This window comes from Neophocaena asiaeorientalis, unplaced genomic scaffold (genome assembly GCF_003031525.2).
Source record: "Neophocaena asiaeorientalis asiaeorientalis breed wild unplaced genomic scaffold, Neophocaena_asiaeorientalis_V1.1 scaffold166, whole genome shotgun sequence".
NCBI lineage: Eukaryota > Metazoa > Chordata > Mammalia > Artiodactyla > Phocoenidae > Neophocaena > Neophocaena asiaeorientalis.
Genome location: NW_020174933.1, coordinates 3,569,498 through 3,590,961, shown reverse-complemented (window position 1 = coordinate 3,590,961; position 21,464 = coordinate 3,569,498). Strand labels below are relative to the sequence as shown.

General features: G+C 36.8%; 1 protein-coding gene across 6 annotated transcripts in view; it reads right to left on the bottom strand.

Moving 5' to 3' along the window:
- Nucleotides 1-21,464, bottom strand: part of LYST (lysosomal trafficking regulator) — a 174,266-nt gene that overhangs the window by 93,887 nt on the left and 58,915 nt on the right. For all 6 annotated transcript variants that reach the window (XR_003005492.1, XM_024761468.1, XM_024761471.1 and 3 more), the window contains exons 11-19: nucleotides 20,769-20,878; nucleotides 18,213-18,645; nucleotides 15,015-15,159; nucleotides 13,837-14,010; nucleotides 10,221-10,381; nucleotides 9,180-9,370; nucleotides 6,461-6,706; nucleotides 2,781-2,954; nucleotides 1,350-1,499 (exon numbers count right to left, since the gene is read on the bottom strand). Coding sequence is in view for 5 of the 6 variants with exons in the window: in XM_024761468.1 (XP_024617236.1) it covers nucleotides 1,350-1,499; nucleotides 2,781-2,954; nucleotides 6,461-6,706; nucleotides 9,180-9,370; nucleotides 10,221-10,381; nucleotides 13,837-14,010; nucleotides 15,015-15,159; nucleotides 18,213-18,645; nucleotides 20,769-20,878 (1,784 nt within the window). In the remaining variant the exon portion in view is untranslated. The remainder of the gene's footprint in view (nucleotides 1-1,349; nucleotides 1,500-2,780; nucleotides 2,955-6,460; nucleotides 6,707-9,179; nucleotides 9,371-10,220; nucleotides 10,382-13,836; nucleotides 14,011-15,014; nucleotides 15,160-18,212; nucleotides 18,646-20,768; nucleotides 20,879-21,464) is intronic.

Here is a 21,464-nt window from a genome sequence, read left to right as displayed (position 1 = left end):
TACTGATACAGCTCTATGACTTCTGGGTAACGTGGCTCCCTTACTCAGAAGTGCGTCTATTTCCCTCTCCTTGACTCTACTCTCCACACTCTTAGCAGGACCCCTTTCAGAGTTTATGGTAAATGCAAGTCTCCAATTGACTCAAATGTTCTCCAGCCAAGTACTGCTCTAGCTACTACCAGCAGCGCAAGCTCTGATCCTGACCCTCCAGATGAGCATTATCCATGGCTGTCTAAAACCTTGCACAGAAATTAATCTCCAGATTTCCATCTACAATTAACAGTATGTTGAAGTGGTAAATTTGTTCTGTTCTGCAAAAGAATGATTGGATGAATATTTAAAAGTAAATGCCTTTTTGTGCACCAAAGGAAACAATCAACAGAGTGAAAAGGCAACCTACAGAATGGGAGAAAATACTTGCAAACCATAAATGAGATAAGGATTAATATGCAGAATATATAAAGAACTCCTATAACTCATTAACAAAAAATCAAATAACCCAGTTAAAAAATGCTCAAAGGACTTGAATGGACATCTCTTCAAAGAAGATATACAAAGGGCCAATAAGTATATGAAAAGATGCTCATCATCACTAATCATCAGGAAAATAAATGCCAATCAAAACCACAACAAGCTATTACCTCATACCCTATAGAACAGGCACTATCAAAAAATAACAACTGTTTGGTGAGAATGTAAAAAATTTGGATCACTTGCACGTTGTTGGTAGGATTGTAAAATGGTGCTTCTCTTACGGAAAATAGTACGGAGGTTCCTCAAAAAGCTAAAAATAGAACTACCATATGATTCAACAATCTTACTTCTGCATACATATCTAAAATAATTGAAAACAGGATCTCAGAGAGACCTCTGCACATCCATGTTCACTGCAACATAATTCACAATGGCCAACACGTGGAAGCAAGCTAAGTGTGCATGACAGATGAACAGATAAAGAAAATGTGGAATACACATACAATGGGATATTATTCCGTCTTAAAAAAGAAAAAAATCTTGTCATATGCTACAACACAGATGAACCTTGAGGACATAATGCAAAGTCAAATAAGCCAATCACAAAAAGACAAACACTGAATGATTCCACTTGTATTAAGTATCTAATGTAATCAGACTCATAGAAACAGAATGTAAGATGGTGGTTGCCAGGGACTGGGGGCAGGGGAAATGGGGAGTTGTTGTCCAATGGGTAGAGTTTCAGTCAAACGAGATGAAAAAGTTCTAGAGAAGTGCCATACAACAAAGTGTATACAGTTAATACTGTACTGTACACGTAAAAATTGTTAAGGGTAAATTCACAAGTGTTTTTTTACCACAAAAATAGTACATGCCTCTGCTTTATTCCATATCCTCCAGTCTAGCAATAGCTCCTCTAGCAGTTTAACATCCTGGATTATAGCGTTAGACTCGGCATCCAACTTAAATTCTCCATTCTCATTGATATGAATAATATCTTCACCACAGCAACCTTCAAGAAGGGTCTATGGAAAAATAACATTAATACAAGATGCATCAACAATCAGTTAATCCAAAAATTCAACAGAAATATTAAGCTTTCAATCTTAGCAGTCATAACATTAAATTCAAAGGAAAACTAGTGAATAACTCAACATTTCACCAAGTATCTTTAAATTGTTTTGTAAAACAATTCAAGTAATGAGAAAACCCCCAAATTTCAAATATTTATAAATGACTATTCAGTTTCAAATATGGGGTAAAAGAAACCACATCCTATTTTTTAAATTCAATGAATCTGTTGGGTTTTAAATTTTTTCCAAGAAGCATTCATGCCACAAACGTATGGATCTTGACAGTTTCAAGAGTTGGGGTTTGGGGGCATGGGAAGAGGCATGGTCTTTTGCCTTAGTACTAGTACCCTCAGAGAGAAATACTTTCACGATGTTACCAAGTGCTTTTAGTTAGAAAGGTACTTAAATATATGATGACAGCTGGATCACAATAAAAGCTAATAAGGCTTTAAGATGCTAACTCTATAGCAGCATTGCCTAACGGGAACGGCACAGCACTAGGTGTCTGGAGAACTAGGTTCTCTTCCATAACTGTGGGAGCTGAAGCAAACAGCGGTTTCTCTGTGGGTTTCACTTTCACTAGTCTACAGAATGAGGGGCCAGCCAAGGAGACATCGCTGGCTAATCAAGATCTAAAAATCTTAATTTTTTTCTTTTACTCTTCTAAAATGTTTTAAAGGCAATTAAAATGTAATTATTTAAATGATGAAAAACCCAGAAGAGCCTTACTTTGATTAAATATATACTACTGAGTTTCCTTCATTTTCTTCAGGAATAACTGAAACACAAAACTCTATTATTGGAAGACTTTAATGAAGAGGTATCACTGCATATGAAACTCTGAGAATAAGTTGTTGTTGTTTTTTATAGTGTCAAGAGCCACTTTCATTTCTTTTGTCTTTTAGAAGACGTTGTGGGTAGTAGTTTATTAATTTATTTATTTTTGCTGTGTTGGGTCTTCGTTTCTGTGCAAGGGCTTTGTCTAGTTGTGGCAAGCAGGGGCCACTCTTCATCGTGGTGCACGGGCCTCTCACTATCGCGGCCTCTCTTGTTGCAGAGCACAGGCTCCAGACGCGCAGGCTCAGTAGTTGTGGCTCACGGGCCTAGTTGCTCCATGGCATGCGGGGTCTTCCCAGACCAGGGCTCAAACCCATGTCCCCTGCATTGGCAGGCAGATTCTCAACCACTGCACCACCAGGGAAGCCCCAAAGAATAAGTTTTATGAGAACCTACCTTCAAAATGTGAAAGCCCACAATGCATTTTTGTTTGATCAACACCTGATGAATCATGGAAAGTCCATTACAATTTTCTAATTCATGCATTCTCTGTTGGTTGTATTTAATTAATGAGAGTATAATTCTCAGTGCTAATGCTTGAGTTTCTTCACAGATACTGAGTTCCACAACCTAAAAAAAAAGTAGATATATTTTTTCTAATTTGTTGAGATTAAAAATTTAACATGTGTGGTTATCTTCCATTATGTAACGTCAACCCATTAGTTTCATTTGAAAGCTTATTTTTTTTATTGCTGACACTGTTTGTAATTACTTAAGAATTGTAAAGAAACAAAACTAAAAACCATAAATTCTCACCTCACACCAGTCAGACTGGCCATCATCAAAAAATCTACGAACAATAAATGCTGGAGAGGATGTGGAGAAAAGGGAACGCTCTTGCACTGTTGGTGGGAATGTAAATTGATAAACTGATACAGCCACTATGGGGAACAGTATGGAGGTTCCTTAAAAAACTAAAAATAGAAGTACCATACGACCCAGCAATCCCACTACCAGGCAAATACCCTGAGAGAACCATAATTCAAAAAGAGTCATGTACCACCATGTTCATTGCAGCTCTATTTACAATAGCCAGGACATGGAAGCAACCTAAGTGTCCGTCGACAGATGAATGGATAAAGAAGATGTGGCACATATATACAGTGGAATATTACTCAGCCATAAAAAGAAACGAAATTTGAGTTATTTGTAGTGAGGTGGATGGACCCAGAGTCTGTCATACAGAGTGAAGTAAGTCAGAAAGAGAAAAACAAATACCGTATGCTAACACATATATATGGAACCTAAAAAAAAAAGGTTCAGAAGAACCTAGAGGCAGGACAGGAATAAAGACACAGATGTAGAGAATGGACTTAAGGACACAAGGAGGGGGAAGGATAAGCTGGGACGAAGTAAGAGAATGGCATGGACATTATATACACTACCAAATGTAAAATAGATAGCTAGTGGGAAGCAGCTGCATAGCACAGGGAGATGAGCTCGGTGCTTTGTGACCACCTAGAGGGGTGGGGTAGGGAGGGTGGGAGGGAGGCAGACGCAAGAAGGAAGAGATATGGGAACATATGTATATGTATAACTGATTCTCTTTGTTATAAAGCAGAAACTAACACAACATTGTAAAGCAATTATACTCCAATAAAGATGTTAAAAAAAATAATGAATACACAGTACAAAAAAACCCCCATAAATTCCGTGTTCATTTGTCTCTTAAATATTCTATAAATTGACTAAAATAACACTGATAACCTTAGAATTCAGTAGCATTTTATTAGTGATCTGAAATGTCAGCAAAATGCCTCAAATTTTTGATGATTAGTCACTCAACAAACAGGATCTGTGTTCTGTGCTGTGGGAGATGAAGAAGTAATAGGCGTGCTACCTGCCTCCAATGGGGGTCAAATGATAAGACGTACGTATAGAAACTACGGATTGTGACTTGTACTTCGATTCCCCCAGTGCTTTCTGGAAACGACTATATGGAAGAAACACACACCTTATTATGATGATAAAAGGCAAAGAAGAGTGAGACACTGTGAATGCACGAGAGCATAAAAACTACTTCTGACTCCACTCTGCTCAGCACAGGGAAGCCTACATGGAGAAGATGGCCTGGAGAGAGAGCAAAACCCTGGGAAGCAGGGATAAATGGGTGGCCAGGGTGGGCCACAGTCAGGAGAGAGACGAAGACTGGAAGTTCACGGTGCATCTAGGAGAATGCAGATTGCCTATTTGGTTGGATGGTGGACATTAGGCTCAAAAGGCAGGCTATAACACACCACTGTAAAGCAATTATACTCCAATAAAGATGTTAAAAAAAAAAACAGGCAGGCTATATGTGTAAGGATTTTTTTAAAATTTATTTTTGGCTGTGTTGGGTCTTCGTTGCTGTGCACGGGCTTTCTCTAGTTGCAGCGAGCAGGGGCTACTCTTTGTTGCGGTGCATGGGCTTCCCATTGCGGTGGCTTGTCTCGTTGCGGAGCACGGGCTCTAGGCACTTGAGCTTCAGTAGTTGTGGCTCGCGGGCTCTAGAGCGCAGGCTCCGTAGTTGTGGTGCACGGGCTTAGTTGCTCTGCGGCATGTGAGATCTTCCCGGACCAAGGATCGAACCCCTGTCCCCTGCACTGGCAGGCGGATTCTTAACCACTGCGCCACCAGGGAAGTCCCACGTGTAAGGATTTTAAGGAGACTGAATTTTATTTTTGTAGGAAAGGACGGATACTAAACAAAGTTTCTAAGTTTTAAGTGTAAAAACATACTTTAAAAGTCTTATTGGCAAGATCCTATATGTATGCAAGATAAAAAAATTAACCATTTCCTCTAGGATCTAGTCACTGTGTAACAGTAAACGTAACAAAATTATATTCAATAACTTGATGAAAGAGGAAAAACCGTTTTGAAATTATACAAAGCTATAAAAGTAGATCACAAAATGCTGGTAAGTTAAATGAAAAGCTTTTAATTTTAAAACACTAGGTACTAGATGCAAAAAAAAAGTTTGAGAAAGCAAAAGGAGGAAAGGCAGCTTAGAGTATGGCGGATCAAATGCTTATCAAATATTTATAAGAACAGTAACAAATGGGCTTCCCCTGGTGGCGCAGTGGTTGGGAGTCCGCCTGCCGATGCAGGGGACACGGGTTCGTGCCCCGGTCCGGGAAGATCCCACATGCACGCAGAGCGGCTGGGCCCGTGAGCCATGGCCGCTGAGCCTGCGCGTCCGGAGCCTGTGCTCCGCAACGGGAGAGGCCACAGCAGTGAGAGGCCCGCATACCGCAAAAAAAAAAGAACAATAACAACAAACACTGATCTGTCTCTTATCGCAAAATTAATCAAAAGGTTAAAAGAAAGAAGGCCGGTTAGGGAGACAGTATAATGTTGCAGAAGTTATACTTAAGGAGAAATTTTTGAGGATGAAAAAAGATCAGGGCCGCTTTAATTAAACAAGGATATGCACCACAAGGAAGTAGAAATGACTTGTACTGAAGAGAAGCCATTTGTACCCCCATCTGGATTCTACCAATCCCCGAAACAGTCACATACACTATTGACTGCCTACTCTGCACCAGGAAAGATATGGTGCTGGCCCTCAGATGACTAAATAGAACAGATAATTAAACATGTTTCTCTAAAACAGTACCTATGGCATGAGTCAAAATTTTTGTATTTCTCCTTCGCTTTAAATAAACTTCAAACCCGAACAAACTATTTTTGTACTTATTTGACCTTTTTTTCCCCATGCATCTGGAAGCTTCAAGGGAAAAACAAGTTTCACAAAATTATTTTAAGGAATACATTTCTTCTATATTTTTACTATGATATGCTTTTCTTTTTTCTCATTGGCAATTTTAAATCTTGTACATTTAACACTTAATTGTTCTAATTGCAATTCTGGATAATAGGAAACTTCTAAAATCTTCATAAATTAAAAAGAAATTTTAATCAAAAATTATCTGTGGCAGAAAGTTTGATGACATTCTAAACAATATGTGCTTTTTTAATCTTAAAAGTTTAGTATAGTTGATATATGGCTTTATTTGTATTCGAAAAGAAATCCTAAAATGTATCAATAATAAAGAGGTAGTTTCTCCTTAAATAAAATTATAAGCAGTGATTCTTACCCTAGCAAAGAGAAAGACAAATATACCAGTTCCACCAATTTCGTGCAGAATGCCTTGAAGGGTTTTACATTCAGTGGGCCGGAGATTCTTTAGATGATAAGGTTCTAATAAGATGCTGTGAACTTCTTTTGAGCTGAAGGGTCTTTGAGAGAGTTGTGTTTTCATTTGACCTTTAAGTCTAATAACTGGCTCATAGATGGTGTACTGAGCAGGACAGTAAGTGGTATACACAACGGAAAGATTTTCCTGAAACACAAATATTTTCCTTCAGTAACTAAACAAAGTTTAAAAAGTAAGTTATTAACTAGCAAATGAATATTTCAAAGTGAAAAGACAACCAAGAAATCCTTTTCTTTGTTTTAAAAAAGAGAGACACTACACTAAACAAAGATGGACATGAGAAGCAACACAGGTCCCCACAAAGGAAAAGATCAGTTTCATTTAGCAGAGATCAATATGTGTAAACCACATCAAGGCTGAGAAAAGTTCCAGCTTTGATCTTTTGAGAATAAACATGAAATTATACCTATTATCACTGAAAACAACAAGCCCATACCACACTCATTGCGTGCCAGGCAGTGTTCTATGCATTTATAAATATTAACCAATCTTTACAACCCTATGAGTTGGAGACTCTGGGTCAATGTATTCAAATGTATCTTGGTCTTGAATTTGCTCATGGGCTGCCTACTCATTTAAAGATGACTCTAAACTAGATCATTCTTTCTACTAGAATAAATTCCAGACTATCAGCGTACCTAACTGAAACTGAATGGAACTTTCAATATTTCTCCCATGCAGAGGGTAGTTTTGATCAGGTTCTGGCTGTCTGTCAAATATTCTATTAACTACTTTTAAAATGATGGTAAATTTTAAATGCAAAATATACTCTGAGGCGCCCTCCATGGAGGCAGCTGCAGGAGCTCAAGCTTAGGGAAATCAGGTAGATTCAAGATCTTCTCACAGAAGCCGGGGCGGGCGGTGGGGCCTTGGGCTTCGATCATTTTCAACTCGCGGTGATTTAAGTATAGTTTCATCAGGCATCACCTAGCATATATGCATACCAACTAAACTGACTACACAGTCTACTGTATATGATTATGCTGGGTGAAACAAAATTGTATATCTGTAACAGTCTTCATTAGAAACCTGATAAAATGCCCAGTTACCTGAAACATGTCCCACCTGACACCAATGCCTTGCCAGGAGGGCACCATCTCTGCCTGACTGCTAACTCACACCTCATAACCCCAAAATAATGAAGTCAGGCTTTAAAAATCTGCTTTCTAAAAAAGACTTTTCACATAAAACCTGTATAATTTTTATCTGTGATAATTCCTGTTGCATTTTATGACTTACAACCTATATTCTTTTCGGACAAAATAAAATTATGTTTTGAACAGACATTTGTTGTATGAGCTCCTTCGTCTTCCTAAAGCGGAGATGCTCAATGTGTGGTCCCCAACCAGGAGCATCAGCATGACCTGGGAATTTGTTACAAATGCAAACTCTTGGACCACACTTCAGATCTACTGAAGCCGAAGCTCTGGCCCAGCAATCTACGTTTTAACAAGCCCTCTGGGTGATTCTGGTTGGAGAATCATTTCTCTAAAGCATGTTTGGTCAACGGTGGCACATTTGGGGTGGGATTAATTCTCAGTTGTATGACACCGCCCATGTGCTGTAGAATACTAAAAATCCCTGGCCCCCACTCAATAATAGCGGACAGCCAAAATGCCCCCAACCCCCATTTTAAAATACTCCTTAGGGAGAAAAAGATTGTGTGCCTAATACCAGATCCTCAGTTAAATTCCACAGGTATCTACTCTATATTTATTTTACCACAGATATATATTTAACACCACTTAAGACTTACATGTGTTTTACAAAATATCTGAACTAGAACTTCTCCTTCACTGTAGTCAAATGTTACAGCTTTAAAATATAATATATTTTGATTGTAAAATATACACCTCATTAACAACAACAACAACAAAATAGATCCCAAAGTAGTAGTCTCCAAGTAAGAAATATCTCTGACTTATAACTGTACCTCTCATAAGAAAGCGAGAGAAGGAGGAACATAGTTTCATGGCTAAAAAACTCTACCAGCTTTTAGTAGATCTTCTAAGACCATGAAGGGTCAGTTTCCTAGCTGCTATAATGAAAAATACCTATCACAAGCTCCTAATCTATATATTAGTATAACAAAATATTAGAATAATGTATAAAATGCAATCAAGAGTCTCATATAAGCAGAGTGAGCAATCATTTGAAAGCAAAATTCCTAGTTGTTATTGATATTAAAGAAAGAAATATTCTAAAATCTGAATATGTGTAATTAATATAAATAAAAGTTAGTATTTATTTGTAAGTATGGGAGAGAAAGGTAATAAGCAATTTTTTAAGGCTAACACGTGTTATATTTTCATTATATCATAAACATTTTTCTCAAATGATTAATAGGTATAATCTAAACTAAACTGATACTTAGTATAGAAATATAGTTCCAAGGAAAAGCAGACGAAAATTTGAAACATGAAAATGAATTCTGAGGTGGTCAAAGTATTTCAATTAAAAAGAAAAACATTTCTAAGTAAAGAAAATATTGACAAACAGAAAAGAAAAACTCTAAAAATCTAATTCCCAGCTAATGACACATTCAATAAACATACATAACAGTTACTATAAAGTTAAAACTTATAAAATGGAAACTTACAATTAGAAGACCAATGTCCACATCTTTGTTGGTCATAAAAAGTTCTCTGATTTGCTCACATTGCAAAATGTCTTTATTAATATATTTGGAGTAGTCATTCACAGGCTTGCCATATTTACATGGCATTATGGATGTATAATTGGGTCCACAAGCATATAAATAAAATGCCTCTTGTGAGCCAATCTTAGCTCCTGAATAGCAAAAAAATAAAGTTATTTACTTAAAATACTCCAACCAAAGTTTTTCGTAAAAAACAAGAAACCAAGAGGGTTTTTTTGCTAGATTCTTATAGTTGTTCACTGTATCTTACAAAATTGATAAAGCCTCAATTTCCAAATTGGTGTAATGAGCAAATAATTTACAGCAAGATTATCTGCTGGATGTAAGATGAATTAATATAGATACATATATAAAGTTAACTGAAAGCTCTTGGTACAATGAAGTCATGAAATGTCTAGCTGCTCTTTAGGCTAAAAGCAGGTTTGGTTTTGTTTCGCCTCTTTTTTTTTCTTTTTTGTAAATGGAAACTATACCTCAGTAAATTCCTTTTAAAAATAACATGTGGATCTTTATTCCTTCATCCATCCATCCATCTATTCAATAAACACTGTCTGAATGCTATTACGTGCCAGGTTTGGTGATATATTTTTTTAAATCACATATTTCTTTTTCCCCTAAAATGTGGTATTTTTTAATATATTAAAATTATAAATAAAAGAGACAACCAGTCTAAGTGTACCTGTCATAACAGTGCATTTTCCAGGATTATAAAGTTGATTTAATATAAGCATCTCTTTTGGGGAGGGTATGGGGGTAGGATGTACACCTCTACATTAAATGTATGTATCAATTATAAGAAGCACCTAGATTATAAAAATGTTAAAATATTTTAAAAGTACATCTTGGAATCTAGGAAATACAGTACCTACTAAGTACAAGTGAAGGAACAGGGATTAATACTTTATCCAGGATAAGTAACTTAGTTTAACATTTGTTAACTGAAAGAAAAATTTGGAAATGCTTTGAAGGGGAAAAATATACCATTGAAAAGAAGTAAATTTCCCAGGTCCCATTTGCCAGCCAATTGCAGAAATTCTTCTTGGGATGATAAACAATGGCCAATCATGCAAAATGTTTTATTGCTGTCAGATGACAAACTTGTTTTTCTTGGAAGCATAAAATCCAAAGTAACATCAGGCTTCCTACGTTAAAAACAAAGTTAAATCAATTACTTCAGTGAGTACTAGGGATTTTTAAAGTATGAATGTTTAAAAATGGGAAATTCTTGAACACGTTTCTTGGTTCAGTATCAGATAGCTGGTGATGGGACAGAGAGGAGGGCTGATTCTCTCGTGCCTTGGTCCAAGGTGCTGCTGGTCCACAAGCCCCCAGAGGAGGGCAGCAGAACAGAGATGCTGATGGTCCTACACCAGGCCGTGGGAAGCATGACCAGACATTTGCTGCAAGCTTTCTTTGCCACTTGACTTCTGCATATTCACCTTCCTGGTTTAAGATATAAATCTACCACTTCCCCCCTGATTTTACCAGAAAGTCTCCCATCTCAGTAAACAATTCCTAAAAATCTCATGTCCTCTATGAGGGCTTCAAAAACTAATCAGAAAAAGAATATCACTTCTTCAGGTTTTGCTCTGACAAGGCACTAAAACGCCAATGCTTTTTGGCATTTTCTGTTTTTTCAGTGCTAAATCATCACCGAGCTTTTGATTAGTCTCTTGCTTTCCTTCATATAAAGGTTACAGGAATCCTTACAAAAAGCAGAGTAGGAAGAGGTAAACTAGCGGTTTCTCCTAGAGAGACACACATGATGGGAGAACTTCATCCTCTAGTTGAAATGGCAGAGTGCCAAGCTCTACCCCCATTTTAGAAATGTTTTAACCTCCATATTAAGATAATGAAGGTAGCTTATAAAGACAAAGTTTGTGAATAAGACAAAGGACTTAGAATAAGCTAATAATGAGATATTCTATTTTGGTATGTATTTATTTAAAAACTTTCCCCTAAGGCTTTCTGCTTCATACTCAACATATAAATTTAACTATTTTAATAGGAGTATTTTTAACAAAGGAAAGATGTGAGCTAACTCTTTTTTACTGAGGTATAATTGACATATAACATTATAGTGAGATAACTTCTATTACTGTACAGGCATCTTTCTTGAACCAACTAAATGGCTGTGACTGAAACAGTACTGCCCCCTAGTGGCATTATGACAATACAGTTTTTATGGGCAAAGAAAACCTACTGTAAGATCAATGCGAGATGAGTTCAACAAACACTAAAATAATTCATACTATCTACTATGTGCCATATATTCCTACCATATTTGTGTGCTGTTCGTCAAATAAAAATTAATAGAAAATATTAATAGGTTTTTTCAGTGTCATTACATCTTGAAATATATTATTTGTAGAAATTATTCTATTAGTTCAGAGAGTGATAAAAATAGTGCCGAATTTAAATCAACAGAATAATATATTCATCCTTGGTCACTTGCTCATTGCTCTATCAATAGATAAAATCATTAACTTGTACCAAAGGGGAAAAAATTCCCTCAAGGTAATGAAGAAATAAGTGGGTGAGTAAAAATTAGTGCTATGTGAATCAAGTGACTATACCCATAACTTCAGAACTGGCCACAGAGAACATCTAGACTCTCACTCTGAACATGTCTAATGATTAGTTTATGATTCCTATATCCGTCAGCTGGCCTGATTCACCAAAACGCTGTCAGGTTAGTAAAGCACAGGGTTTTAAAGCAGGCTCTATCCAGACTCAGAGTCCAGTTTGCGTTTCAGCCGCCCTCCTCACTGCTGGTAGGGCTTTGGGTCAGTTACCTTGTCCTACCCTGGGTCTCAGCTGCCTCACATGTAAAATACACCTCTTTCATCATGCTGTTGGGAGGTCTAATTGAGGTCATCCATGTCAAATGCTTACTACACTGCCTGGTGTGTGCTGAGAGCTCAAGAAAGGAGGAGGAGAGAGTCCAGGAGACTCTGTCCCAGCCCCATCCCCAATCCCAACCGATCTAACTCAAGGCTCTGGAAACAAACAGAGATTGGCTAACCGCTGCCATTCAGGCTTAGGCAGTTACGAAGACAGAACTTCTCAGAAAATATTTTATTTGGACTATGGAAATTGAGCTTCAATGACATATTTTCATGTATTTTTTAAAAATGAATAAACTGTTTCCTGTGGCAGACACTGTGGACTGGCTACCCTAGAGCCGTTCACAAGTCCCTTGCCCTGCCTTCCTGAGGCTGGACGGCTGTAAGCAATCAACTCCTGCAGCCACTGCAGCACTGACCGGTACACAGCCTTCCCATAGTTCCCACAGGCCCTTTCCTCTGCCTGGCCCACTCACTCTTCCTCCCTCCTGCTCATGGAAAACTCCATCTCCTTCAGGTCTTAGCTTAAATAAACTGTTCCTAGATAGGTCTTCCCTGATGTACCTCCCTTAAGTAGCAAACCTGGTATTTTCTGTCTCAGGACACATTTGTTATCCCCACAGTACTTGTCATGATTTGTACACTCATTTAATCGTGTATGCTTGCGGTCTGCTTCCTCACGGGACTGCGAGCCCCAAAAGGCAGGGAACGTGTCTGTCTTGTTCAGCAAGCCCCCGAGCCTGATATAGCATGTGCTCAGCACATAATAATTCCTCAGTAAGTATTGGATGAACAAATGAACGAAAAAATAGGTTAATTTGTGCTAAGGGTATATGTTATCTCTATGATCTAATCTACTTTGAGGGACTTTTGAGAGAATTGGAAGATCATGTATATAATGCACCTAGCAAAAGGTCTGTGACATAATAGGTTTGCAATATTTTAGACCATTCAATTAAATCTAGACTCCTCATCCTGGATCCAAAGCTGCTGTCACATAGTATCACCATGCCCACTCACTTTTCTTGCTTATTATTCAACTTAGACTGTTCCTTCCAGCCAGCTTGGTCCTTTCCCATGTTACACTAGTTTCCAAATCTGTACCCCCTTTCATGCTATTTCATTCAATAAAATACTTCCCAATGCTTACAATTTCCAAGATACCTTATAGTTCTCTTAGTGTTACATTTTACATTAAGATATTCTACAAAACATTTCTTATTAATTTGACTCACAATTCTCCTGGTTTGTAAAAGTCATATAGTACTATAACCAAATCTATCACCTGGCATATTTCTAGGACCCTATCTTAATCTATCACCTGATACATTGGCTTATATTTTTCTCTAGTCATTCTAATTTCTTTTGAAACTCTGATTTAATTTAGGTATAGTTTTATTAGCCACTTCATTTAAATAATTCCTTATGGATTCATTTTATAATATATGGGCTTGATGGACTAAATTATAGGTTCAGTTGCTTGATGTAATATACATTCTACATGAATGCCTAAATGTTCAGATTTCTGCATGCTCCCCAAATCCAAATATTAATCTTCAACAATTATTTCTAAGGGGAATTAATTTTGTGTGAAAGTGACAAATAGGAAAAAATATCTAACTTGACAGACTCTTATGTTAATATATAGTAAAATTTTACCTATAGTTTTCTCTAATCTGTTTCAGAAGCTGTAACAGAATAATTAAAATTGTAACTGACATTAATATGTATTTACTAAAAATGTTTCATACCTCTGTCCAGAGACCCATATGGAGATCTTCCCGTGGATATTCTTTTTCCCTTGGGGCTGCTGCAAGTAGGTGAGTACTAAATGTTGCCATTTGCTTGGAAGGAAAATATTCTCCTGTGATTCAACCTGTGCTAGTAAAACAGCTTTCGTATCGTCATTTGAATCCATGCACACACTGCACAAAAAGAAAAAAGGTAAAGGCTAAAAACATGAAATTTCTGATCTCAGTTTTTAACATGTATATCAACTACAATTCTAGATATTTAAGTGAAATTAAAAATCAGTTCTATTATTAAACTAACTTGAAAAGGCAGTAGGTCTTTGTTTTATACCGTAATCTGCTTAGTTATTTTATTATACTATTACCTCAATTCATGAACTAAAATAGATTTGGCTCATTTGCTAGTTAGGGTTAACAATTTGGGCAATAATCTTCAGAATTCAATTTGCCAAAAAAAAATTTTATTAGTACTATCTACACAGTCATTGCCTTTTTAGAAATTACAGTGTAATATTTGGTTCACACAAAAATTAATACATATTATACATAAATATCTAAATGCCTAAAACAAGGATGTATTGTTGGTCTAACCTACTTCGAAGGATTACTAAGAGAATTAAGATATAATTTATATAATGTACCAAGTAACCTTTATTACATTTACAGAGCATAGATCCCTAAGCAACATGTTTCATTTAAAGTTTTATAAAGATAGTATCATACTAGTCATACTCACTCAATACAAATAAAAGACTTGTATCTATACTAGTTAACAAAGGCGGTAGGAAAAAAAGGACAAGACAGCAAGAAGAACCTAAGCTTATTAGATAGTGGTTCTTAAATATATAATCTGCATGAAAAACTGCTGTCTGATAACAACGTAAGATCACTGCAATCTGATGGAATACTTTCATAGATAAGACTTCAGTAAGTATTTGGTCTAAGATACAACTGAGAATTAACATAATGTACTTCAGAGTTTAATTATAGATTTTTAGATAGAATAATAATATATTGTTACAAAGGCTGTACTAATAACTGTTAGAATATATCTTCCTTTTTTAAAGAATTTTCTATTTTGCTGTAATGATCTTTATTAGCAGATTTCACATTAATGTCTCTTACATAAATTATTTAAATACATGAGCTATTCATGATGGGTTGAGGATAATCATTACCGAAAGATAAAAGTGCCACTGTGGGGATCAGCCCACACTTGGATCATCAGCGCTTTGGATCCCAATGAGATCATATGAATACAGCCTTCCTCTATGAGCCTTTCACCAGTACTCACGTACTCTGCACCTTCCGGTCTGTTGTGCTCTATGAGAAAAAGATGTCAGAATGATCAGTTAAGCAACTGATTAAAAATGAGTGGAAAAGTGAATCTAAAAGATTACAAAGCATGGTTGTTCATTTGTAGTAAATTATTTACCTGGAATGTCTGAACATTCCAGGTAAATAAACAACATTTATTTCCAAACAACATTTCCAAAGTTTCGATATTAACTCCAAAATAAAGCATGAAGAGTGAAAACAGTAATTGAGCGCAACAGAAGTTGTTAAATGTTTTAAAATACATGATAACCGAGGGCTAATTGCAGGAATCAAGAGATCACTGTGATGTCACTGTGCCATGATTCTTTTATCGACTGGACTCGACCACGGTGACATCGGGGCCCCAGCCCAGGGAGCACACACCATTGTCACATGCCTTGCACCACCAAAAATCTCTATAATAATAATAGCATGCTTTCTTTAAAAAAAAATTTATATTAAAATTCCTTTTAGAAGAATTGTGGTGTTTGAATATAGTCCTTGTTTAGACTCCCTGATGCGTGATCTCTGAACCTAATTACTGAGTGATTCTGAAACTCTAACATCTCTCTCCAAGGCAAGCAAGCGAAGGTAAATGCTACAGGCTTTGAGCCATCTGGTTATGATCCTGACTTCTCTTTCTCACCACTTAAAACCTAGCACTGCCTGAGTATGTATGATGAGCTCAGGCCTCAGCCATGCAACCTATTACCATGATTCATGACTTCATGTAAAGCTACATTAAGATGTACCAAAATATAAAATGCATGCCCAAAGGCTCAGACTTTTAGAGAAGATAAACACTGCCAGTTATCAGATTGCACATATATTGGTTGTCAATTTTCTACGGGTATAACCACCGCCAGGGACTTCCCTGGCCGTCCAGTGGTTAAGACTTTGCCTTCCAGTGCAGGGGGTGCGGGTTTGATCCCTGGTTGGGGAGCTAAGATCCCACGTACCTCGTAGCCAAAAAAGCAAAACATAAAGCAGAAGCAACATTGTAACAAATTCAATAAGGACTTTAAAAAAATGGTCCATATCAAAAAAAAAAATCTTATTAAAAAACAACAACAACAAACCACCACCAATTTTTAAGAATACTCCCCCTAGCAATGATAATAGTCTTAAAAAAGAACAGTTAAATTCATTGATTATCTTGAGGACTATTGCCCAAGATATAAGATATATAGAGAACTCATATCTGAAGTGATATCAAGAAAAATGTTTCCATATCAAATCTGAACTTGTACAATTAAGAGACCAGAAGAGAAACCAGTGTGTATTCAGGAATTCAGAGTAGTTATATTATAAATATTTCTTAATTTAGTGCTCATGACAATCTTGTGAGGTAAACATTATTATCCCCATTGTGAGGGTGACAGAACTGAGGTGCTGAGAGGCTAAATAACTTGCTCAACGGCACACAGTGGTTTAGTGGCAAAGGATGTGTTATCACTGTAATATTTTCTTCACCTTCCTTCAATTTTTTTGTAGGTATACTATCTTTAAATGTTAATTTTAAATGTTCATACAAGATTATCTTTCTAAAACACACGTTTTCTAATACATCTTTACAATAAGAAATTTAAAAAAATGTTCCCAATACTTAGTTTTCTCAGGTCATTGTGTATATTTATTCATTTTATAAGAGGCCGTTTACATTGTGATTGCTCCCACTTAATATGTAAGAAAGAGATCTGCAGTTTATAGTGTAGTGGTGACATTTAAGCTCTGGAATTAAATACAGGTGGGTTTAAATCCATTTCCAGCACTTACCACACACATAGACTGGTCATGCTGCTTAACTTCATCTACAAATATGGACAGTATGGGCACTCACCTTACTGAAATGTTGTGAAGATTAAAAATGTATAGAGCAAGAGCAAAGTGACACAATCCAGAAAGCTCTCCATGTACATCAGACAGCACCATCGTCAATAACATCACATGTATATCGTTCAGAGCTATCAATTCTTAGGTGGCGAAATTCAATTCACAAAAGAAAACACTATAACTACCTAAAACATTAAATTATCTGCTAAGATTTCTTAAAAGTTCAGCTTCCTAGGCTAACCCATAAAAGTACCTAAGTGTGTTCTGCTAATAACTTGGAAATAACGTCCGTGGAAAAGTAGATTCAGAGCTCCAACTGTGGATATCAGGTGACATTTCCCACCCTTCAATCTCGACAGTGTCGTTAAGGTTTTCCATTCCATCTACAGGTCAGCGGTAGAAGACCTCCCTGGAAACCAGATACTGGAGAAGGCCTAGTGTTCTGAAGCAGAGGCTCTGCTGGCATGTGTAAACCTTGTGGAATGAGCAGCTATTGAGGCCAGCACCTCCCTATAATCATAACCCCCTAAACCTGTCTCATTCAGTCATTTCATTCATTCATGGACCCTAAGAATTAGCCTACCTGCTTTACTTACCACTACCATAAACTGCTTCCTAACGAACAGCTTCTTTCTACCTAGCAGTTTCCTAGTAGCATAATCCCGATTCGAGCAGTTATAGAAAGAACTGGAATGAAATTTATTCTCACTCTGGAGGTTGGCTGATGCGTTTAAACATTCTGTGATGGGAACGAGGAGAGAGGCACTGAGGTAAGATTCAGCATAAGAAAGAGAGCTTGAACTACGAGAGAGAAAGGAGATGAAATGGAGGCGGACTAACAGGAGGTGGGAAACCGTTAGCAGATGGATGGAAAAGTGGCTACAGGGTTTTATCCTTTCCTTTTCAAACACCAGGAGCCACCCTAACCCAGTGACGGGACCAGGAAAGAGGCAAGAAAGGGGGCTGGTGAGCCCCGCAGCAGGTGCAGATGTGGCCCACCTGCCTCCCCCGCCCCTTACACACTAGGCAAAAGAACAGAAGAAAATGGAGTTTTCAGGGCTATCTGACAACTCAGGCTTCGGTAAGTCAGAGCCTGCCCTGCTGAGGCATTCCATGTGAAGAGCATGTTGAGAGTAAGTCACAGCATCGCTGTATTCTCAGTGCTTAACTACTATAAAACCGCCACTGGAAAAATCTTAGTGCAACCGATAACGCCGTTGTCATACCTGTTCCACCAAAATTACTATCCAGTAAAATTAACGATTTGTTTCTTTTCTTTGTCTTCTTTCCTTTTCCTGTGGTACTCTCAGCTTCGTGAATGCGCTCCACATTAAACCACAGTGAAACGCTGAAACCTTCCGACAGGTGTGGCCAGCAGTTTTGTCCTAGCAATGGCAAGTGGATGGGGGCTACATGCCAAGAGGAAAGCAGCTGCTGGGGAAAACTGTCACTGTCACCCTCCTTCTTGCTCCACGAAACTCGTGCTCTTCTTAATAACCCCATGGCCTTACTGTTTAGAATCGCGGGACACTTTTGTGAAAAAGATGAAACACCATTGCTTAAATTTGGAGTATGCAGCAAAGGGAAGGTGAGATACTGTGAAGGACTCATAGTAATGTCACTTTCAACAATTTTCAGAATACCCAGAAGAAGAATTTCCTAGAGGAGAAGAAAACCACACAAAACTTTACAATCACGTTACAAGGTACATAATAATCTTGAAAGTCAGGTTATAAATGAAAATACAAATATATACATATGCATATCAGCATTCCCACTTAAATACCTTCCTAGCTACTATATCATTAAAATATTCATTTTTTGTGTGTAGTTAAGATAAAATATGAAACAGAGGTTTCAGTCCTAAAATATATAATCTCTTGTGGTTAAAACCTAAAAAGTTATCAGTTGGTTTTAAGTACTAGCAATTAAATACAATAATTATATCAGGAATCATTTCTAGCAAAGAAAGACGTTTATTTCCAAGTACACTATAGTTGCTTCTATCAATTATTTTTAAATGAGGGGTAGAATCAGAGACCTTACAAATGCTTCAGATTTCTGAATGGCATTTACAGCATGACTGACTTCACAAAGTTGAGTGCTCCGTTACTTTCCACCTTATTTTACATGTCTTTTCCCTAATCAAATAAAATTTCTTTCATCTCTGTTTGGTAAACTAAAATAAGGTTTTTAGGTTTATTTATAATTACAAGTTTTTGGTTAAACTCAAACAGAGAATGTACAGAAGAGATGACAGGAAACAAGTATTTAATTAAAGGGAAAAGCAACGACTAAGGAGACAAGTAAAAAAATAGAAAACATTAACCCAGTACAATGCCCTACCCATGCATAAAATAACATCTAATGTTGATTATTACAATGATAAATGAACTCAGAAAAATAGAATAGAAACATTCCATAAATATACAGTCAGTTCTCAATTGTCTACACGAGTGGTTTTTTTTTTAACATGTTTATTGGAGTATAATTGCTTTACACTGTTGTGTTAGTTGCTGCTGTATAACAAAGTGAATCAGATATACATATGTCCCCATATCTCTTCCCTCTTGCGTCTCCCTCCCTCTCACCCTCCCTAACCCACCCCTCTAGGTGGTCACAAAGCACCGAGCTGATCTCCCTGTGCCATGCGGCTGCTTCCCACTAGCTATTGGTTTTACATTTGGTAGTGTATACATGCCAATGCCCCTCTCTCACTTCGTCCCAGCTTACCCTTCCCCCTCCCCATGTCCTCAAGTCCATTCTCTACATCTGCGTCCTTATTCCTGTCCTGCCCCTAGGTGCTTCAGAACTTTTTTTTTTTTAGATTCCATATGTATGTGTTAGCATACGGTATTTGTTCTCTTTCTGACTTACTTCACTCTGTATGACAGACTCTAGGTCCATCCACCTCACTACAAATAACTCAATTTCATTTCTTTTTACGGCTGAGTAATATTCCATTGTATATATGTGCCACATCTTCTTTATCCATTCACCTATCGATGGACACTTAGGTTGCTTCCATGTCCTGGCTATCGTAAATAGTGCTGCAATGAACATTGTGGTACATGACTCTTTTTGAATTATGGTTTCCTCAGGGTATATGCCCAGCAGTGGGATTGCTGGGTCGTATGGTAGTTCTATTTTTAAGTTTTTTAAGGAACCTCCATACTGTTCTCCGTTACACTAGTGGTTTTTGACCTTGTGTTCCACAGAGCTCCCTCGGGGTCTACAAAGCTCAAGTGGGGTGGTGAAATGGGCAGGGCTCAGGAACATCCTTCAACCTTGCTTCAAAGAAAGTATCTCCAAAGTTTTCTGTTTTATTTGCTTATGCTTCTAGTCAAGGTTTCATTATAAAAATGGGTTTCTCAGCAAAGAACGGTCTAAAAATCACTAAGCTGCACCAATGGACAAGTGATAGAAGATAAATGAAGAGTGAGTAACAATTTTCTTAAAGAAAAGGGTAACTCTCAAAATGGTTATAATTGCTTATAATTATCTTTAGTAATTAAAATTATTTAGCATTTCTTAAGCACAAAGACTTGGGGTGGAATGGGGTAAAGGGAATACAATCCCAATGATACGTCTAGCTAGCCAAAATTGAAGCAAAATGGTTAAAACTGTGTAAATAACAAAATAATCGAGAAGTTCACACACAATAACATGGAGCTGACTATATAATAATTACCACATCAAAAGAGGGAGCTTAGTGATTTCTAAATAATAAAAAAAATTCTATTAGTTATCAGTGAAAAAATGGCAAATTATAGCATATTTACTGTACAAGGAGATTTCTCCAGAAATATTCTCAAAAGAAGGGTTAGCTCTTCCGAACATGTTCTTGAACTCATCAAAGACACCAAAAGATCCACCAGTACTCTCTGGCATGCTAAATTAAAGAAAGAGAGAAGGGGGAAAATTAAAGCCGATATACAATAATTAAAAGAACGGAATAAGCAATTTCACTGAAAGAGATCAAACACTATTGTCACATCTTGAATGGATTATAAATACTCTAATAATCCAAAAATCTGCTGAAGAAATAACAATACAATTAAATGCAAACCAACTAACCAACTGACAAGCAACAACAAAACCACTTTTCTTAAAGATTGGTTAGCTCAAAGTAAAATAAAGGTATTATTTAAAGAAGCATAAATTAATACAGTATTTCTTAAATAAGCTGTTAGGTACCATAAAATAGTCTGCTACCTTCTCATGTTGAAAATGTTTAATTTATGACTATAACTTTCTAAATAGAAAATTAGATGACATAAGTAAAAGTGGAAGTATTAAAAATTACAAAAACACTAAAATATGACAAATGATTAGTTTGAACACTTTATTCTATCATGGGGTTTACTATGAAATATAATTGGTAATACACAAATTCATGTAACTGTCTAGAGTAAAATAAATATTTGTAGCGTATATTACAGCGATTGAAGTATATACTTGCATGCATTATCTCAGCC